This window comes from Colossoma macropomum, unplaced genomic scaffold, assembly GCF_904425465.1.
Source record: "Colossoma macropomum unplaced genomic scaffold, Colossoma_macropomum, whole genome shotgun sequence".
Classification (NCBI taxonomy): Eukaryota; Metazoa; Chordata; class Actinopteri; order Characiformes; family Serrasalmidae; genus Colossoma; species Colossoma macropomum.
The window spans coordinates 12,279,680-12,300,524 of NW_023494800.1; the positions used below are offsets into that span (position 1 = coordinate 12,279,680).

Consider the following 20,845-nt stretch of genomic DNA (forward strand, 5'->3'; position numbering starts at 1 on the left):
TGTAGAGCAATTACAATTACATTACACACTTACCTCAAACAGCATCAATTTATAAAGTAATCTCAAATAAACATCAGTCCTACTACAGCTATGAGGGGGGTCTGGCCTTCTAGCTACAGGCAGAAGCTGCGCACAACTCCAGCCCAAGTTCTCAGAGTTCTCCCCCCTCCCTCAACCAGTCTTCCCTCATACTACCACCACATGTTGAAGGCATGGTCTGAACTCAGAAACATACTGTGCATGATATACAGTCAGAAACCGCCCTTCATTTTTACATTTCCAGTCAAAATCCCTCTTAAATACAAGCCTTATTACACGTTAGCCTCATAACTATAGTGCAAAACTAAAGAAGGTATTTATAGACACCAAATGGCTTGGCTGATCAACTATATTTGACATCATTTGAGTTGTTGTACTCCTTGAAATGTTGTATAAAGTGCTACTAAGAAGCCCATTCGCTCAGGCCTCTATAATTCTCTATACTTGAGTTTGTGATTTATGATCTTGTTGTGAAACAGGAGTTGAAAGTTTTCAGTGGTAAGATATGACAAATGATCAGCCTAAGCGAAGTAAAGCCCATCGATTGATGCAAAGGAACAAAAAGAGTGAATCACTTTCCGGTGGGATTCTTCCGTTTCGTCCGTTCGTTCCATTTCGGAATTGTCAGTAAAAGTCTCCACCCTTTCTAAATAGACGTGCACCTCATGTTCCAGAATGTGTGCTCTCATTCCACCTTTCACACCAGCATCATGTTTTACGAAGAGGACTGTTTTAGCACAGATCTTTCCCACCCTAGAGCCTTTTAATGAGGTAAAAGGAACGTAATGGCACAATAAAAAGCATCATCAAATGCCCGTTCATTTGATTTGCATTGCATTAAGGCTAGCCGCTGGCGTCAGCAGCCACTTTCTAGACCAAATCATGGCTGGTTTGTGCGAGCGTGTATATGCACGGCACTGGACAGCAGGTGTTACAGTGCAATAATTCTTGTTTTGAAGCGCAAATAAACCATGCCTTATTTCCTCCAATCATTTTATGGCATCAAGTTGTTAAGTGAGGTAATTACTCCTTTAATGCCCTGTTTATCATTTTCTATTGCCTTTTTTATCATATTGTCTTAATATGACGAGGATCAAAGTCCATCTTCTTAAGTGCTTTAAAGTGATCTGCATCCTTGTGCTTTTGTCATTTGTTTGTACTGCGGGTTTTGGAGAATGCTGAAGCTCGCTGGTGTCACCAGAGAGCAATTACAGCCATGAAGCATCAGTTAAACCAATAAAAACAGCCTTCTTTTTAAAATGACGTAGTTTTACTCATACTCATATTTGTATTGTCAACCTGATAATAAAACCACTGTGTGAAATGGAAACTGTATAGAAGAAAAAAAAGCACTTCATTATAATGTAGAGTGGCCCCCAAAAGTATTTGGACGCTTTAATCATTGACAAACTTCAATGAAGTTCTTCAGGTTATTTCATAAAATGTTTAATAAACTGATATTTTTTCACTTTTACCACTAAATCAGACTCTTTGTGTGGTGAAGGCCTGGAGAAGGATTCTAGCCAGACTGCATTAAGGCTACTGTAAAGCACAGAGTTGGAAACGTTAGGCTTGTCACAATATTTACATAATCATCTAATCGCAATTATTTTCCACAGTTTTTAGCTTTCACAGTCATATGTGTACAATAAAATAGGGCTGGGCGATATGGCCAACAATGTTATCAGGATAAAAATGTGCATATCAGTTGCTATTGATAATTATTACAATAAATGTCCATTATTTCTTTCAAGTTTCAAGACTGAATTTTGCTCTTGAGTGCAAGTTAAAGAAACCAGATGATTAATTGTGGTTTTAAATTATTCTTCACGATCAGAACATGACAAACACTCACCAGACAGAGGAAGATTTCACTGATCGTCATGGGATAGTGAGAGAAAGTTTCCCAGCTTAGCTCTTTTTACCATGCTGATTAAAGCAGCGCTCTCACACGCTCAGCACGGCCACAATTTTCATAATATTCATAACTTAAAAAAAGGACAGATTATTATAGCTGTCTGATGACAAGTGCTAGGCTAACTGGTTACAGGTCCTAAACTGTTTAGCTTCTTAACAATGCTGGCTCTCTATGTCAATTATAATAGTCAGCTGTTAAAAACAGCTAGCCTGGGAAGCTAGTGTCCTTCCACTCTCCCATGCCACACTTACAGCATCTTCAGTTTTAATTTCACCCACTTCTTTCTTTCACTTTTGTTGCTTGGGAATGCACTAATAGTAAAATATGACTGTTGGAGCACTGCAACACACAGACCACTTCAGCTGTAGTTGTGTGGAGCAGACGTGATTTAACGTTGCTAAAGCTTGTTAGGATGTTAGGACAGAAGTGACTTCACTCTGGGCCAGTACAGTTACGCCACTTATCCTGTTACTCACATTTAGTCACAGGAGAACAGATCGCTTATCGCTCCACTCAAACAGGAAAGGTACAACACCTTGTTTCAGATGTTATCCCGTGGTTTTTGAGTAGTCTGTCTGTCTCCATGAAATGCTGGCTACCCACATAGGTACCGCCTCTTAACATTGCTGTTGGAACAAAACCTCATATCACCAAAATGACAACTTCACAGGAGAAGGAAAAAACACACTTTACTTTAAATGTAAGTGAGTGGAACCAGACTTCTTTTCAAGTAATTTTGGGCCATTTCTTTTGCTCCATCCATCATACAAATTATGCACAATGTAAAGGGCAACAGGCATTTTCAAACTATGCCAAAAACTGGAAAACGAACAAAAATGAAGATATGAGGTTTTGTTCCGACAGCAGCTATATATATATATAAATGAAGTTGCATGTTTCACTTTTCATAGTGTCGCTTTTCGCTTTTCCACCAGGGCTGTCGCTAGAATGTGGAAGTGTGAGAATGGCCTGTTGTATCAAACATTTACCAAACATTTAGTTATAGAGCAACGCAACTAAGTCTCTACAGCTAGAAAGCAACATAGCTAGTCTGGCAGTTTTCCCTCTTCAGGCTTGTACTTCATTAGTTGCACACAAGGACAAAAAATAACAATTGTTGATCATAATTATTTATGTGGCAATTAATTATCAACTAAAACTTCAGGATGGTGATAAGGCTAAGAATGGTCTGGGGCTGTTTTTTTCCCAGTGGTGTTGGTGAGCTTGTGTGCATTGATGGGATCAAGAACATTAATGCTCCAACGATAACAGTCTGAAACACACCGGCTGCTTTTAGAAATAATACTTGAGAAAATCCAAACCAATAAAGTCTAGGAATGTGCTGTAATAAATGCCACTTGGTTTGACATTTTGTTTCCTAACACACAACTCATTAAATGGTCACAGTGTAAATGGCAGCTGGCCTTTTGAAATAGAGTAAAACAGGCTTAAAAAAGAAATAAATAGAGTTACAAGGTTTTAACATGATGACAACATACGTTACCGGTAATCATCCTGATGACATACACAGACAGCGCTGATTAGGGAAGTTTTTGTTTTAAGCTGTTTTTATTTAGTAAAATTCAGAACTACCAAGAGACATGCTTCACATTCAATAGTGTATGAGACAGTTGTGCACACGGAAGAGGAAATGTCAAGAGTTTTGTCAAAGCAGCATGTGAAATCAGCAACTGAGGAATTCGTGCTGAGTTGGGTTTCTCTTACTGTAACTCAAGTAAGACACAACGTTCTTAACAGTTCACCCAGTAAAAGTACCACTTACAAGTGTACAGAAGCACCTTATCACCGAGATCCCATGTTCTGTGTGAAGCAAATGGAAAAAATTGACAGGGAAAAAAGGAGAGACCTTCTCCGCACCATCATGATGTACTCCACCAACTGCGCATATGCATGGCCACATTTAAGAGACTTCAAGAAGGCTGAGGTATCCAGCTTGTAGGGCAAAAATGTCTGGGATGGTTTATACACATTAGAGGAGACTCTGTCTGGCCCTTTGCCTCTTAAACTGGTGGTGCAGTTGAATGATACAGCATGCAGAGCATGCATTAGGACTATCAACGATAAGGATGGACATTTATCAGTTAGGTTATTAATGATAAGAATGAAAAGGTCTTTTTGTAAGTTCGGCTTACAACACTTACGACTGCACCACATGCATTAGGAACTGACTGTGAACAAATAAGAGGGATACAAGTAAAAATGTTTTGATGCTTAGTACCTTTAAAGTTAAGCCATTTATTTGTTTGTTTGTTTTGGTCAACAGTTTCAAATGAATGGATAAAGTATTAGTATTTGAAACTTTTGTGCTCTTACATTTTGTATTGATTCAGGCTACACTCTTCAAAATAAAAGTTCCTAAATAGTTCTTGGCCTGGATTTTTATTTATTTTAAATGTTTTTAAGGCTGTCACTATCAATGATATTAGTAAATGAGTAATCTAGGGATTATTTTGACAATTAACCAAGGAATCATAAACATAATTTACTGCAAACATTTAATTTTACTTCATATACATGAAATTTGTAACTACAAACGTGCGTTCATAAGATCCTACTGGTGTGGGTTTCCTCTATTTATGATATGTTCACAAAAGTGATTCGAGTGCTAATAGCACCCCCTTGTAAAGAAAGTTCAGACTACTGAACATGGCTTTATAATGAGATGTTTTGCACTCAAATTGCAAAATAATTATTAAGCCAAATGTAAATTTGAATGGATTTGTTTAAAGCAACTGATTAAAGACCAGTAATCATGACAGCCCTAACTGTTTTCAAATGGTTTTTGTAAGGTTCTTCCCACTCTTACATCTAATTTTCAAAAAATTGCCCTTTAAAAGCTTCTTTAGAGAACCAAAGATGGTTCTTCTATGCCATTGCTTCAGAGAACCCTTTCTGGCACCCATGTTTTCAGAAATGTAAGTGGCAATGCAATGCTAGTGAACTGTAGCAGTGTTTCAGTTAAACCTCAGACACTGTTGGACAAAAGGGGTTCCGACTGTGTGGAATGTTGGAACTGAATTCGTTCCATCAGATAACTCCACAGCACAGGGATGTGTTGGAATGTAGTGGCCACATTCACTCAGTTCCCACAGATACAGAGCAGGTACACATACCAATTGCCTCATCCGGCTCCAGATAGTAACGAGAATTAGGTCACCCTCACTTCAACACCAGTGACATTCTGATTTGGGAAAAGTCAGTGGCAAGGTCAGATGTATAGGCTGTGTGTAGGTCAAATGAGACTGTGTTTGTTTAGCCCAGCTAACATGTACAGTAACAGCAGTTAACATGAAAAAGAGTCTGTCATGACACCTCAGCCAGCTCCACTGAGTGATTTGTCCTTGTGGGGAGAGAGCAGAAATGTACATTGGTGATAATGCTACAGTCCTTCACCACCATGATTTCAGAGTTGCTCTTATTAGAAGAAAGTTCATCACCAATGTGATCAGAACATCCTAGTGAGCAAAGTTTCGACTGGGCAGACAGAGCACGCTCCACTGAGTGAAGCCCGTTGGAGCTGTGGTCTGTTTCCGAAAGGTCTGACCTCGGCCTCCACAGGCTACCTGTGGAATGCATTTCCTTTAACATTTCACGGTCATTACCTGGAATGGGACTATGCCTGGGACTGTGATTCAGCACGTTGCCATTAGCGAGAGTGCCAAACGAGGAATCCACGACACTAATCCCAATAGAGGTAGTCATGTTTCCTGCAGCCATGCTGCCACTGCGCAACCTGTCATGCCGTCCAAGGAAGTGCTGCCGAATGATCCGGCGAAAAGTGTGCCTAAAGTCTCGGATGCGGTAAGCATAAATGAATGGGTTCACCACCGAGTTAGCATGTGAAAGGATGATGGCCAGGTACATGATCCAGACTGGAGGGCGGGCGCATTTGGGACAGAACAGCGTAAAGCAGTTGATGATGTGCAGCGGTAGCCAGCACAGGGCAAAGAGGCCCACTATTATGGCCAGAGACTTGGCAGCGTGGACTTCCCTCTGCAGTGTGGAGCGGGTTGAGGAGCTGTCGCTGTGAGAATGCCCATGCGACAGCTTCTGCTCCATCTGCCTGAGCTGTCGGCGTGCGGCCAAAAATATCCGCACGTAGATGACTAGCATGGCCAGCAGCGGCATGAGGACGCAGCCAAAGAAGTTGAAGTAAACCATGTAGTCCATACTGACTACTTGCTCAAACAGGCACTCCGTCATGCCAGCAGGACAAGAGCTGTTAGTGACGTTTGTGGCCCGCATGTTCCAGCCCAGCATAGGAGTCAGTCCGATGATCACTGACAGAATCCAGCACACCGCAATGATGCCTTTGGCTCTCTGGCTCGTCACAAGGCTGTTGTACCTGATTAAGAAGCACACACAGACACACAGGAGAGAAGATTTCCGAGGATAAGACACTGCACTGGGGGATAAACACCATTCCTAATTTGTACATGTACTCACAAGGCTGTCTCACAAAACATGTTTATTTTTGCTGCATGAAATTAACTTCCTGACAGAGGAAGTTCATTCTGTGCAAATGCTAGAACAGCGATGGCACAATACTACTTTTTCCTTTTTTTGTTACAGATATTGAAACCTCTTTCATGTAATAACTTTCAGAGGGATTGAACACTTCAGACTTCTGGTTCCAATCATCACCACTGTGAACAATTCTGACTCTGTAAGCTTATCTAGAGTGGCGCATTTCACATCAAAGCACCCTGAATGACTTTGTTCACATCTTAAAAAAATTAATTATGCAGACATTTTGAAAAATTGGTGGAATTCCTCTTTAGGGTGAGCTCAAACTACTCAAATGCTCCATTTCCCCACATGAAGAAATGCACAGCTAACAACATCCCATCACACAGCGTAAGCAAGTGCCATTTAGACTAGATTTGTTACAGGATATTAATTGGGCCCTAACTGATATTAATGGTTATCTGTATCGGGCCAGTATCCTCAGAAATTGCTGGATTGGATATCAGATGGAAAAAGAAAATGAATTCAACACAGCTTTTTCTGCTATTCTCAGCCTGATACTGATACCTATCTATACAAATTAAGGCCCAACCAACATACCAGCTGGCATAATAAAGGAGAAAACAAAGTTGAAGCTTAATTTTTGTCAAATAAAAAACAGCACAAAAGCAAAAAAGAATTCAGTAAAGGTTTTGGTTGTAGTAATAAACACAAACTTCACTGTCTGAGGCTGCTTAGCTTAGTCTTTTGCATTCTTCTCTGAAGCCATTTGAAACGGCCAGTTCATCTGATGTACGAGACGAGAGCTGACGCGATTTTACTCGTGTTACTTGCGTTTTTCCTGATACCTGTTTTGACTGATGAGAAACCTGAGAATGTCCTAAAAATGTACACCACAGCATACAGGCAGCCTGTTGTACAAGCATGGTGTCTGTCTGCAGCACAAAGCATGTTCAACCTATGTTTTAAAGTTCAATTATGTTAATGTGTGCGAACAATAGTGCCTTGCTATGATTCACATGACAGTTTTTTAAACGGGAGGTAAATGAGTTTTTACTGTCACTGGGGGCTGTTACTGTGGTATCTCACTTAACCAACACTGGGCACTGGCCTATAATGTGACAATAATTAGTGACTTTTTTTGGTCATGGCAACACCAGGATTCCAACTCATGATCTTCTAATGACAGGTCAAAAGCTTGTTACTTGTGCCAACAGACAGTGCCAGCTCTACCTAATAAGCGAAATAAGTGGCTGCTTAAGGCCCTTTGCCATGGGGCCCCCAAACAAATTCTGGGTTATTACTGTATCATTATGTTGTCGCAGATGCTGGAGTGAGGAGGAAAAACCATGTGGTTAATCATGTCTAACAAAAAGAACATACAAAGGTGGAGCTGAACACTAAGAAGGTAAACGATGAGGAGAAAAAGCTTAAAGATGAAGGTATACTTTATACTATTTATACTATTTTTGTTCTGTTAACATTATGCCATTTGTTTTGGCTTGTAGTTGGACAATAAGAAGTCGATCTAGGGTCCGTCTAACAAGGCAAGTGTAAATTAGACAGGTTTTTAGACAAAGTTTCAGCTTCACAAAACCTAACACACACGTGGTTAACTTGTTAACAGCGGTTAACAACTTTCTCTGATGATTCAGTTTTAGAGACTGTGTTATCTGTGTTATCCTCATGCATGCTTACATGAAAACGTGATGTTTATGAGGAGCAGCTAATTGCACGAAACATGAGGAGTTGACAAAGAAGAAAATCACTACCTAAATATAGAACGTCAAACATTTATAATGGTAAAAATGCAATGCTGTCGCCACTGCCAACAGGGTTAAATCCAACCAAGCTTAAAGTTAGCTGGGTAAGCAAGAAATACTGCATCTTCAGACACTTTTAAACTTTTGTAACTTAAATTTTTAACTTATTAGAACCTCGAACAAACATCCAATCATCAGCAATGAACTAATTTAGACAGCTTGTGGTATTCATTGCCCAAGAAATCTTGCTTAGGGTAAGAGCCAAGATTCCAATAAGAGTATCCCTTGTTAAAGTATAACAGCAATACTAAACTGTTAAATCAGAACATCATCAAACATCAACATGGTTAAAATAACAAAAAACTGTAAAACATATTCAAACCTATTCCAAATCTAAAATGAAACTCAAATTTATAAATACGTCAGCTGATTGGAATTTTAGCCCCTCAAAATTTTCAGACACAAGATTTTCACATCAGTAGAGCCCTAATACAAATATCTATATATAAAAAGCATATTAATAAATAAATAAATAAATAGCTGTTAGAATATGACATACTTCTCCTTTCAAATACTCACTAACGATGCCTTGTATGTTTCCTGGGAAAGGCTATTGTTTGAGGACTAGGCGCTCTAATTTAGTTGAACAATGTCCAAAAGTACTAGGATATGCACAAAGGACGTATTTCCTACCTGTAATGTAACTCTTGTCGTCCCAAGAGATCACAGCCATTCTTGTTGATTTATGACCATTCAAATGACCTAATATTCTAAATTTAACCTTTTGTGTGATATATTTGGAAAACCTACACAGGAGAGGGAGAACTGTAACAAGTGAACAAGTGATGGAAAGATCATTGGTTCTTCAAATATGAATTTGTTTATTATGTGTCTGAATTTATTTCCATGTACACCAGCACCATAATATACAGCAGCTAAAATTAAGTGTGAGTGTAGTGTCTGCTGTTTATAGAAGGGAAGAGCCAGTTGTTAGAAATCACACCATTATCACCATGCCCCCCTTTTATTTTGACCAGCACATAAAACATCCAGCTCTACAGCATGCATCTTCTCCCAAGTGGCGTCTGGTAAGGGAGCAAGGTCTAGTGGCAATTGTTCAAATAATCCAGGGACTCAAATCTTACTCACAGAGGACAGTAGTGGATAGCAGTTCATTAAAGCCGGCAGACTTACACGGGCTCCAGAGCTACAAATACCTACAATCGCCCGACCACAGAGCCCACAGCCCTTATGCAATCAACACCTGTTAGAGCTTTTCTGCTGCAGATACTCCAGCAGAGCAGCCAGGACTACATAATGAGCCAAACCCAGCATCATTTCTCCAACAGACCTGAAAACTAGTTGCTATGGCTCACTCCGCTGTCATCAGTGCCTTCTAAGTTACTGGACATTTGATTTGCATATGAAGACACTGTCGGTATCATTCATGGTAAAAATGCACTTTGGCTGTGTAAATGCAGGATATCGCTGTTGTCAGAAGAAAACCTCGTATCTCCAAAATGGTAACTTTACAGGAGAAGGAAAAACATACTTTAGTTTTAATGTAAGTCAATGGAACCAGACTTGTTTCCAAGTCATTTTAGCTCATTTCTTTTAGTCTATTCATCAAGAAATTTACATACAATGTAAAGGGTAACAGATATTTTCAAATTATGTCAGAAACTGAAAAACATCAAAAATGGAGATTCTGACAACAGCAATATACTGCAATAAATGCTGTACTGTTTAATAGGGAATTCCTCTGATTTTTCAAAGTCTCTGTGTAATTAAATCATTAAAACATGAACAAAGTAATTAGTAATTCAGAGTGGTTTGATGTGAAATGCTCCATTCTAAAGAAACTTACCAACCCAAAATAGTTCACAGGGGTGGTGATAAGAACCAGACGTCTGCTTTGAAAAGCTACCTCACAGAAAGTTACATGAAATGGTTAAATCTACACTACCTGATGCTGAGACACTGAGTTACGAGAGTTTAGAGGTAAGTTTTTGGCCTATTGTAACAACTGTGACCATTGTAACAAAATCTGAGTCAGCAAGTTTCTCTACAATGAACCTTTTTACATCAAAACACTCAATGATTTTGTTTCAATCTCAAAAACTAGACATTTGTAGACATTTTGAAACAATTCCCCTTTAACAATGAAGGCATTGCACATGCGTGAGGAGAAAATAAAACAATGAATCACAGCCACTGTTACTTTAAATTTAGTTGTCTCTGTAACGTTTGTGTACTTGCTGCACTGTAACTGAGGGTAAAAATGAATTATTGCAGAGAGAGGAATCCAAAGTGTACTGAATAAGGCAGTGAGCATGAGCTCCTCAGTCATCTAAAGTAAATCACAATTTGGCTGTTTATCAGTTAAGGTAATTAAATGTCTCAGCAGTACAAACAAACTTGCTGTGGAGATTACATAAAACCAAAACCACACAATGTTATTTTCTCATTTACTAGACCACAGTCCATCTGTACACCGTTTCCAAATTTATGAGCTTATTCTTTTTACTGTACATCTGCTTATGTTGCTCTATTTGAATGGGAAATGAAGCCAATCTGAAACACTGATAAGAATTACAATATGATCTTTGTCCATTATCAGCCAACATCAAAGAGGAAGCATTATTAAGTCAGTGCGAGAGCTTTGCATGCAAAAATGTGAAAATGCATGGAAATAAGTGTAGATGCAAATATTCTAATGTAAATGTACAAATACAAACACGTGTGGAAGCATAAAAGCAAAAACAGTGTCGCTGCCCTGAGTAGTGCCCATTAGCGTAAACCTCTGACCTCATAATGATTCAATTCAGTTACAACGTTTTATGAAAATCAATGGATCATAAGAAACAAATATCATCGTGATTCACTTAATAAGGTAGGATTCAGAATTGCTTTCCAGAATACACTAAATAAACAAATGTGACTGGTTAAGTACAGTTGTGTGCAAATGTTTGAACAGCCCTGGTCAAATTACATGTTTTGTTGATTCTTGTACGTGAAAATAAGTTAACACACGGAACAAACTTATATGTTTAAAAAGAAAAGGAATTTTATTTTGGCCAAAATCTTTGCTTCATTTAATATTACTGTAATTATTATTAATTAATAATTATATTAATTATAATGTTAGACTGACACTGCTGAACTGCCACTTTCAGTGATGCAGTGATGCATTTTTCTCAGCAACACATACTGTGGTAGCAGAATGTGCTCTTCCACAGAAGTGTGTGGTACCACAGCCCTGTGTCAATGAGTGAGTCATTGTACACTTATCAACTACAGTGGCATGCAAAAGTTTGGGCACACCTGGTCAACATTTCTGTTACTGTGAATAGCTAAGCGAGTAAAAGATGATCTGATTTCCAAAGACATAAAGTTAAAGATGACACATTTCTTTAATATCTTAAGCCAGATTACTCTCTTATTTCCATCTTTTAGAGTTTCAAAATATCAAAAAAGGAAAAGGGCACAAAGCAAATGCTTGGGAACCCTGCAAGGTCAGTACTCAGTCACCCCAATTTGGCAAGTATCACAGCCTGTAAACGCTTTTCGTACCCAGCTAAGAGTATTTCAGGTCTTGTCTGGGAGATTTTTGCCCACTCTGCCTTCCAAAAGGCATCTAGTTCTGTGAGACTCTTGGGCCGTCTTGCATACACTGCTCTTTTAAAGTCTATCCACAGATTTTTAATGGTGTTTAGGTCGGGGGACTTTGATGGCCATGGCAAAACCTTCAGCTTGTGCCTATTGAGGTAGTCAATTGTGGATTTTGAGATGTGTTTATGATCATTATCCTGTTGCAGAAACCATCTTATTTTCATCTTCAGCTTTTTATAAACAATGTATTTAACTGAATTCTTTCTTCCCTCTACCACTCCAGAGTCTGTTAAATCTTCCTGAACATCTTTGGCAGTCAAACGGGGGGTGTGATTTGACTTTCTAGAAGTCCTACGAGCAGTTCTCTCGCAAAGTTTTCTTGGTCTTACAGACCTCAGCTTGACCTCCACCATTCCTGTTAACTGCCATTTCTTAATTACACTTTGAACTGAGGGAATGGCTACCTGAAAATGCTTTGCCATCTTTTTATAGCCTTCTCCTGCTTTGTGAGTAACAATTATTTTCATTTTCAGAGCGTTAGTCAGCTGCTTAGAGGAGCCCCTGGCTTTAATGGTTAGGACAAGGTTTGAAGAGTCTGAGCATTTATAAAGCTTTTGAAATTTGCATCATGTGCCCTTTCCTAACAATGACTGTGAACATGCCATTGCTCTAACAAGCTAATGGGACCTTGGTTAAAGTTATCTGAGAGCGCATCTTTTGGAGTGCCCAAACATTTGCATGGTGCTCCTTTCCTGTTTTTCACTCCAAAATTGTAAAAAAACCAAAAATAATACACTAATCTTGTTTAGAATGTTGAAAAGAATGGTTCATCTTGAACTTTATGCCTTTTGAATATTAGTAATCTTATACTCACTTAACTATTCACAGTAACAAAAGACCAGGGGTGCCCAAACTTTTGTATGCCTTTGTATGCTTAGTTACAGCTTAATAACAGCTACAGTAATAGTGGGGTTGCTCCTCTCATTTTGCTGCATGTAAATGAAGCACCATCATGTGATGTGCAGTATTACAAATTACCATCAACCAGCAACATCATAATCAAGAAAAGCTGCATGTGACATAGAGGTAGGAATGGGATATATGGCCAAAACTGATAGATGATATGCAATACATATAATAATATTTAGTGTTTCTGGGGTTTGCTAACAAAGTGGAACAGACACAGAATACCAGCAAAACAGTACACTCTTATAAATGAAGGTCCCTGAAGGGTCCTTGGCTTGGATGTACAGAACATACTTTAAATGGTACAGAACCTTTAAATTACGTAGAGATTTTTTAAACTTTAAAAAGGTTCATCACACTTGAATTTACATTTAAAATGTTTCTTTGAAAGGTTCTTTAGGAAACCAAAAGTGGTCCTTCTATGGCACTGCTTTAAAGAACACTTTCTGACAGCTTTATTTTTAAAGGGAACTTCCACAGATTTCTCAAAATGTCTGTATAACTAAATTATCAACGTTGAAAAAGCCATTCAGAATGTTTTAATGTAGAATCCTCCGTTTTTAAGAAACAGAATTGTTCACTGTGGTGGTGACAGGAACCAGACGTCTGAGGAGTTTAAAGCCTCACAGAAAGTTATTACCTGCAATGGTTACAAATACGCTGCCTGATGTCTAAGACATTGGCTGTGTTCAAAATAGACAGCTACATACTGCTCGCATATTCAGAATGTGACCAACATGAATTTCTCCAGTACGTCAAACATACCTGGATGATGTCTGACTCCAGCAAGATATTCCAGATATCCTGCAGCCAGAGCTAACTTCGTGATAGACTGCATCCCAATATGCAGCTCAGTTTAGGAGAATGTAACCACTGACGTAACTGCCTGGTTTGCTCCGAATAGTTTAACAGCCCTGGATTCAGTCTTTTATGGATACATAAATGAAATGAACATAAATAGTTTGTCCTGCTGCTGCTTTCTTTGCTGGTCTTGAGATGGATTTGCTTACTTTGTCTATTTAATAAAGTTAACTTGCTGTATAAATAACATGATTATAACCACAACTTAATAAAGTTGGCCTCAAACAAACAATCCTCTCAGCACTGGCTTGTCAGGGTCATGTTTGGAGTCACACTGCTTATTATTCAAACTAGCTCATATCACCAACTACCATTGTAATAAAAATGAAATGATTTGCAAGTGGGGGAAAACAGGTGTGTTTGGAAAGCACAGTGTTTTACCACACAGACCAAGCCAAAACTGACGTTTTTATAGTTTGTTTGTGGCTTTGGAGATGAGTAGAAAACAACCTCCACTCTGTCATGGTATCTTACAAAACTCTGCAGGCAGGTCTCTTGACCAAAATATATACACATATGTAGCTAAAGACATGAGCTGAAAAAAGCTGAAAAGTTTGTTAAGCTGCTAAGCAGTAATTTGAGGGATGTGGAAAATCGGCCGGGCTTGAGATCAGTCTGATTGGTTCAGTTCCTGATGATGACCATCTAGTCGCACAATTTTGTCCTGTACTGGATACTGTACTGTATGCTAATATTAAGAGTAGCATGCAGTATACAGTAGATACTATTGCAGTATTCAGTATGTAATATAGTAGTATGGCATTTCGAATACACCCAACATTTTATGATTGTTTTGACATAAGCTTTTGGCCTCAAATGTCATTTTTAAAAGTTATTCATGTCAGAGAGGTACATGCAGGGCGTTGTAAGGCAAAATAGACCCAGAAGAAAACATTTCAGATTTACCACTATTTGACCATTACTAACACTACATATAAAGATTTGTAGGCTCACTGGTCATATTAGATAGTAAATAAAATGACTATATTTGTGTTGTAGACATTGTGACCCCTGGTTCCTATCACCACTATTGTAAAGAGAAGTCAGTACATTTCTGTACATTGAACCATTTCATATGAAACCATTCTGAATGACTTTGTTTACATCTTGACAACTAAATTTTTGAGGAATTATGGTGGAATTGCCCTTGTGAAAAACTATACTATCAGCACACATATGTTTTTTATTTTTATTCAACAACTTGAATAAGAAATATTATTGTTATAAAAAAAGACAATGGCCATTGTTTAAACAGTCTAAACAATTACTAATAAATATAAATCTCTTCCGGCTGAATATCAAAAATATCTGCAATATATGATGTAATTTATCACGATAACGATAATATATTGTTATATTGCCCATCCCTACACGTGGCCCTCTGTGTTGATCTAGTGAGCTCTCATCTGTGCAGCGTTTTTACTCACCTCAGTGGGATCTTGATGGCGATATAGCGGTCCACAGCGATGGCGAACAGGCTGAAGATGGAGCTCTGCGTGAGCACCAGCACAAAGCAGGCAATGAACAGGCAGCCGTGAAAGTTGCTGCAGAAGCCCGTGCTGATGGTGATGGCGAAGGGGATAGCCAGGAGCCCCACTGCGATGTCGGCCACGGCCAGGGAAACCACAAAGAAGTTGGTGATGCTTTGCAAGTTGCTGTTAAGGCACACGGCCCAGCAGACCAGCACATTTCCAGCCACGGCCAGCAGTGCGATCAGCAGCTCCAGGGATATGTAAACTACAGAGACCTTGCTCACCATGCTGGCTGAATGGTGGGTGTCATCCGCCAGTGTGAACTCTCAGCTGCACTCATAGCTGAGCCTCAGAGCTCCCCCTGTGGAGTGGCCAGCACTCGTGCTTCGAGCAGCTTTCCCTCTGAACAGGTGTGAGGACAATCTGAGGGATGAAGATGGTAAACTCCCTTCCTGCCCCTCCTATCCACACCGTCTTTTTCTTAGTGACAAAGCAGGTATTGTAGGCGTGGTGCCATCTGTTAGGTCACTACGTCAAACGTCCAGACGATCCTGCTATTACTCCTGACGTATTTGCAACGTGGCCTCCACTCGACTTTGCTGACCTCCGTTCACCCCTCTTTCCGGCTCTCCTGGGTCAAGTATAAACCATCTCAGTCAAACAGACGTTGGAGAAGCTCCAGCAGAAAGTCACTCTGAGGTCCCTAACCCTGCAGACAGAACAATCACATCAAATACTGGAAGATCAGCCTCCCTCTGCTAGCTAGGTCAAAAAAGCAATCCATCTCCTAAACAGAAGGTCAGTTTCCCACAACAGAAATATAAGACTGTCCAGTGTCCAACAATACGGTTTTATTTTAGGACTGCCTTCACAAATATTCATGAAATATGTTTGTAACTCTGCAGTTTATCATAAGACCAGGCTGTGTTTCCTCTCCGGTCTACAGGAAGTGTGCATTTGAACTTTGCAGTGATTGTGCTATTATTGGCTTAAGCAATGTAGAAGAACAAGTATTCTTTTGTACTTGCATTCACATGAATCTGCTTAGTGTGACCCAGTGCAAAGTTTTTCCTAAACTGCTTGAAAATGAGTCAGCCTTTCTTATGGAGATAAATCATAAATCAAAGGCCCTTATCTTGCGTCTGTTTGTATTTGAATGTTTTCCTTGAGGTCCACTTATAACATCTGTGTGGTTTTATGTACCAAAAACAGTCGTAATTTTATATGACCATTTTCCAACCCTTTGACTTTGGCTGGTTTTGATACTGTGCCTTTAAAGGGCCCATATCCAAACTTTTTCTTTTATTTTATTTTTGTCCCCTAAGTTTAACTTCTAACATATATGTCGTTTTATGTATGAAAGAGAGTCATAATTCATTTTTACATGACCATTTTCCAACCTCACTTTATCTCTTAGAATTAAATAGACAGATTTTGTTACTGTGCTTTTAAGTGTATTATATGTAAATGAGCATTGTTCTGATTGGCTGTCCTGTATTGTGCCACGTTCAAAAAGCAGTCCAGATGGAGACACTCTGTATAACTTTGCATGAATGGGCAGGGCTAAATGCTGTGGGCTAAATAGGTGGATATTTGTAAATGCACTGTTTTTTTGTGACTTCATGAAAACAGTGAATTCAAAACCGGCTTTGTTTCCATACTTGGACTGTATGGACAGAGGAGTGAATGGTAAGTTTTAAACTTTAACATACTACATCAAACATTTATTTCAGAACACTGAGGAAAATTCAGTTTCCCACGGTATGGGTCCTTTAAGACTGATGTATGTAAATGATCTCTGTTCTGATTGGCCATCTTGCATTGTGTCTCATTCAAAAAGCTGAAACACTTCTTAAAACTTCATCATGAACAGGCAGGGCTAAACAGTTTTAGGCTAAAAATAGGTGGATATATGTAAATGCACTGAATTTTGTGACATCACAGAAACTGTGAACTCAAAATGGGCTGTTTTTGCAACTTCGTTTACATATATGGACTATATGGACTGCAGAGTGAACAGTACATTCGGATGCTTTAACAATCTAAACATGCTGTATCAAATGCTTTTATTTCAAGAAAGTAATATTCAGTTTCCTGTGATATGAGCACGTCAAACACTGCATGCATGGTTTTGCGCACTACTCAACTGTGTCAACATAAATAACTAACCTCTTGTAATGGGCACTTCTCGCTCTTTGATTCCAGATGCCAGCCTCAATAAAGCAGTGACACGTAGCGACTATTTCATAAGGCAAAAAGAACAAAGAAAAAACAAACAGAAACTGTGATAGGTTCATGTCTGTGTTTGAGATTATGAAAAGAGAAAACCCAGAGAGACTATTTGGAGTCTATTTTTGGGTTTCAGGAGAAGTCCTTTATACTCCAATCATTGGAAACGACTTTACAATTCAGTCACAGAAATGCTAATATTAGATAAGCTTTTCTTTCTCTGACTGACATGATTTTCTTTTTATAGTACAATGACTTGTAGTACAATGAGGTGTAGTAGCTGATTCCCTTGAGGAAGAGATACGAGCTGCTTTCATGCAGTTTCTGTGGCACGGCAGTTCTCCTCGCAGTGTACCACACGTCTTTCACAATTTCCTGAGAAAGCTCAACGCGGCTGCATGCATGCAGAAGGCTTTGTGTGCATCTGAAAGGGACTTTCCGATTGGTCTTGTTATCACATTGAATGTAATAACGTAATGTGGCGGCACCTGAGAGGAAGTCTGCAGACCACATTTCACCCTCAGACAGAGACACGGTGTACTTAAGCAGAAATAATGAAAATGCACTGCTCTCATTTCAAACAGTCAAACTATGGCAGGGTGTAAGGATACATTTTTGACAATGATAAGCATGTAAAAATACATACAGAAACGTCTACCACGTAAAGACAGCCAAAACGTTTTTTATATGTAATGACGATAAAGGTAAACTAGTGGTAAATCCAAACGAAATAAATATTCTTTGGTACCTATTTTGCCTTACAACACTTTACATGTACCTCTCTGCCATGTATGTACTTCAAAAACTAAATTCCAGGTCAAAAACTATTATAAAACAATGTCTCAGGCGTCAGGCAGCACATTTATAACCATTTCATATAATAACTACAATAAGTGGCTTTAAAGGCTTCAGACATCTGGTTCCTATCACCACTGTGAACAATTCAGACCCTGAGCATTTCATATTAAACCACTCTGAATGACTGTGTTTATATGATCACCACTGAATTATTAAGAAACTGAAAAATCGGTGGACCTCCCCTTTAGGAAAACAAAGGAACAAACGGGTTGAACTGAAGTTAAACTCTTCATTGTATTCATTCACTGATGTGAGGGAACACTGCATGCTGATGGGAAATGAGACATGATAAGTTTATAATCAAAATTAAACAAGCAATATTTACTGAACTAGAACAGAACAGAACTTTGTGTCCATCTACGTTGGAAACTTGTCTGTATAATGCTAATCAGATTCGTCAGTCACATTCAGCTTAAACGATGACAGTGGAAATGAAGGCAAAACAAGACCTTTGATGGACTTCTGCTGAACTCTGACCGAACATGAAGAGCAAAACCGAAAAATGAGTATTCATACTAGCTCTAAACTAAAAGCTGATAAACGAAAAAAGAGAATAAATTAACCTTAAACTGGTGAAGGCCACTCACCTCCGCTGTGGTTCTGCAGTGCTGACTGACTAGCGTTACCTGACTGACTGCTGTGGACGTGCTAACCCGCAGCAGAGCGCTAGCGTTAACTGTCACTAACGGCCGGCTAGCGGCGCTAGCAAACCTCTCTAACTTCACTTTCTGACAGGTTGGACACTGTAAACCACAGATTAGACTGCTGCTGGAGTAGTAGGGTCTGACTGCAAGGAACATAGTATAGTGCTGCTGGGTAGTAAGACCTTTCAGATCATTTCCATCAGTGTTTAGAAGCTTCGGCAATGCAAAAATAGTTACATTTCTCCAAGTAACATTTTCAAAAACGTAAAAACTGCAAAAAAAAATGTGCAGAGAAGAAACAACGGTCAGTCAGCGATGCTGTGGATGGTACGTTATATGTACTATGCTCAATATTATTAACTGATATTGTGCAAAATACACGAGGTAGCTAAACTAACCTACATAGGTTAGATAAATAAAGCTTCTGGATGACCAAACTCATGTCCACTAGCAAAAAAGTAAGTTAAACTAGTTAACCTAGCGTTAAAGGAACAGGGGTCAAGTTGCTAGAAAATGGCTAATTCAATAAAATGAAGACTGATTTTCAAACCTGAGTCGTCAAACCTGTAATGTAGTAGTAATAACGAGGCTAAAGTTGAAGGTTCTTGTTTGAAATTTCTCGTTCCACCTTAAATGGTGAAGCAGTTAAATCCTGGCGCCTTACTCTGAATAAGGATCTGACCAGTTCAGTGCAGCAGCAGCAGTAGTAGGGTGTTGGTATCAGTAACGTTACATACCTCACATGTAGGTATCGCAGGTGGGTAAATCTCTGTTCAGCATCCTAGAGAACATATATATCTGAAGAAAAGGTGTGGATAGCAGGTCCCAAACTGTTCCCCATCGGCTCACTTCGAAAAAAGTACTCATATTAAGCCAGTAAAGCGCAGCTCGGAGACCATAAGAACGGCTGAGTGTTGTTTTACATTGTGAGTTAAGCTCTAAGTAAAAGTCAAAGCAGACTCGTTTCTGAGGGGGGAGCCGAGAGGCGCTTTGCTCAGTGACTGAATGCGCTCTTCTCGCTATTCGAGTTTCTCTCCACTCCTCCCCCTCCCAAGAACACCCCCCCCCCAACCACACACACACACACACACACCCCACTCATCTTTACTTGTGTCTGAGGGTCGTGCAAGTCACTGCGTGTCACTCGAAGGAACTTTGATCCAGTTTATCGATCACATTATGGAAGGAAAGCACCTAATTAGATTAAGTATTATTTCCCCGCTCATCACGTAACTATACTTACAGTAAGCATTAATTCACAGGTGATCAACAGACAAGGGCGTGTGCAGACGGGACCCATTCATCAGTGGCCAAGCAATAATAAATACGTAAATAAATAAACAAACAAGTAATTATTATTATTATTATTATTATTATTATTATTATTATATGCATAATTATGTATAAAATACATAAGTGGCCAAGCATAAAAAAGAACAATAATAAAAGAAGAATTCGTACACAACGCAATATGCATCATGAAGTGTAAAATACATAACAAAACTGGTATTTAAAGCATAGAAGGTCAAAATGAAATAGAAGAACAATAAAAAAAAACACACCAGTGCTGCCTCGTGCTGAGGGTGCACGTCATGGCACAGATATCCTGTTTCACTCGACTTTTGTATTAAAATTAACGCAATCAGGAAGCCAGAGACCAGGCAGGTTCCACATTTAACCAAGCCAGCCATCCACCAGTTCACTTCCTAAACTTTACTGAAACTACCTACGCACATTAAAAGCGAAGTGTGAGGTTTATTATTAGCTTCTCACCTCATATAAAATGCAATAAAGGAAATACACCAACGTATTTCCTTCTGTGATCAAGTTTAGGCGCTTCTGCAGCTACTGAGCTCTGGTTTTCTTTCTGTTGGGCCTTTAGTTCATACAGTCTGGAAAAAAGCCAAGCTTTCTCATGTCTGACCTGATGCTCATTAAGCTGATCACATCCTTGAAAGCACAGTTGACTTTTGTCTTCAAGAGCTCAGATTGCTG

At 39.1% G+C, this 20,845-nt stretch overlaps 1 protein-coding gene across 5 annotated transcripts; it reads right to left on the reverse strand.

The window, feature by feature from the left end:
* Positions 1-2,811: 2,811 nt before the first annotated feature.
* On the reverse strand, positions 2,812-19,890 carry adora2ab (adenosine A2a receptor b). 5 transcript variants are annotated; one of them, XM_036587761.1, is made up of 4 exons: positions 19,588-19,890; positions 17,289-17,358; positions 15,075-15,828; positions 2,812-6,323 (listed from the first exon to the last, which is right to left on the reverse strand). In XM_036587761.1, the coding sequence occupies exons 3-4, from the start codon at positions 15,404-15,406 to the stop codon at positions 5,282-5,284; spliced, it is 1,374 nt and encodes a 457-aa protein (XP_036443654.1). In that variant the 5' UTR covers positions 15,407-15,828; positions 17,289-17,358; positions 19,588-19,890; the 3' UTR covers positions 2,812-5,281. The 5 variants fall into 5 exon arrangements, with proteins under 5 accessions (XP_036443654.1, XP_036443653.1, XP_036443652.1 ...); XM_036587760.1 differs by lacking the exon at positions 19,588-19,890 and adding an exon at positions 18,794-18,870; XM_036587759.1 differs by lacking the exon at positions 17,289-17,358.
* Positions 19,891-20,845: the final 955 nt, after the last annotated feature.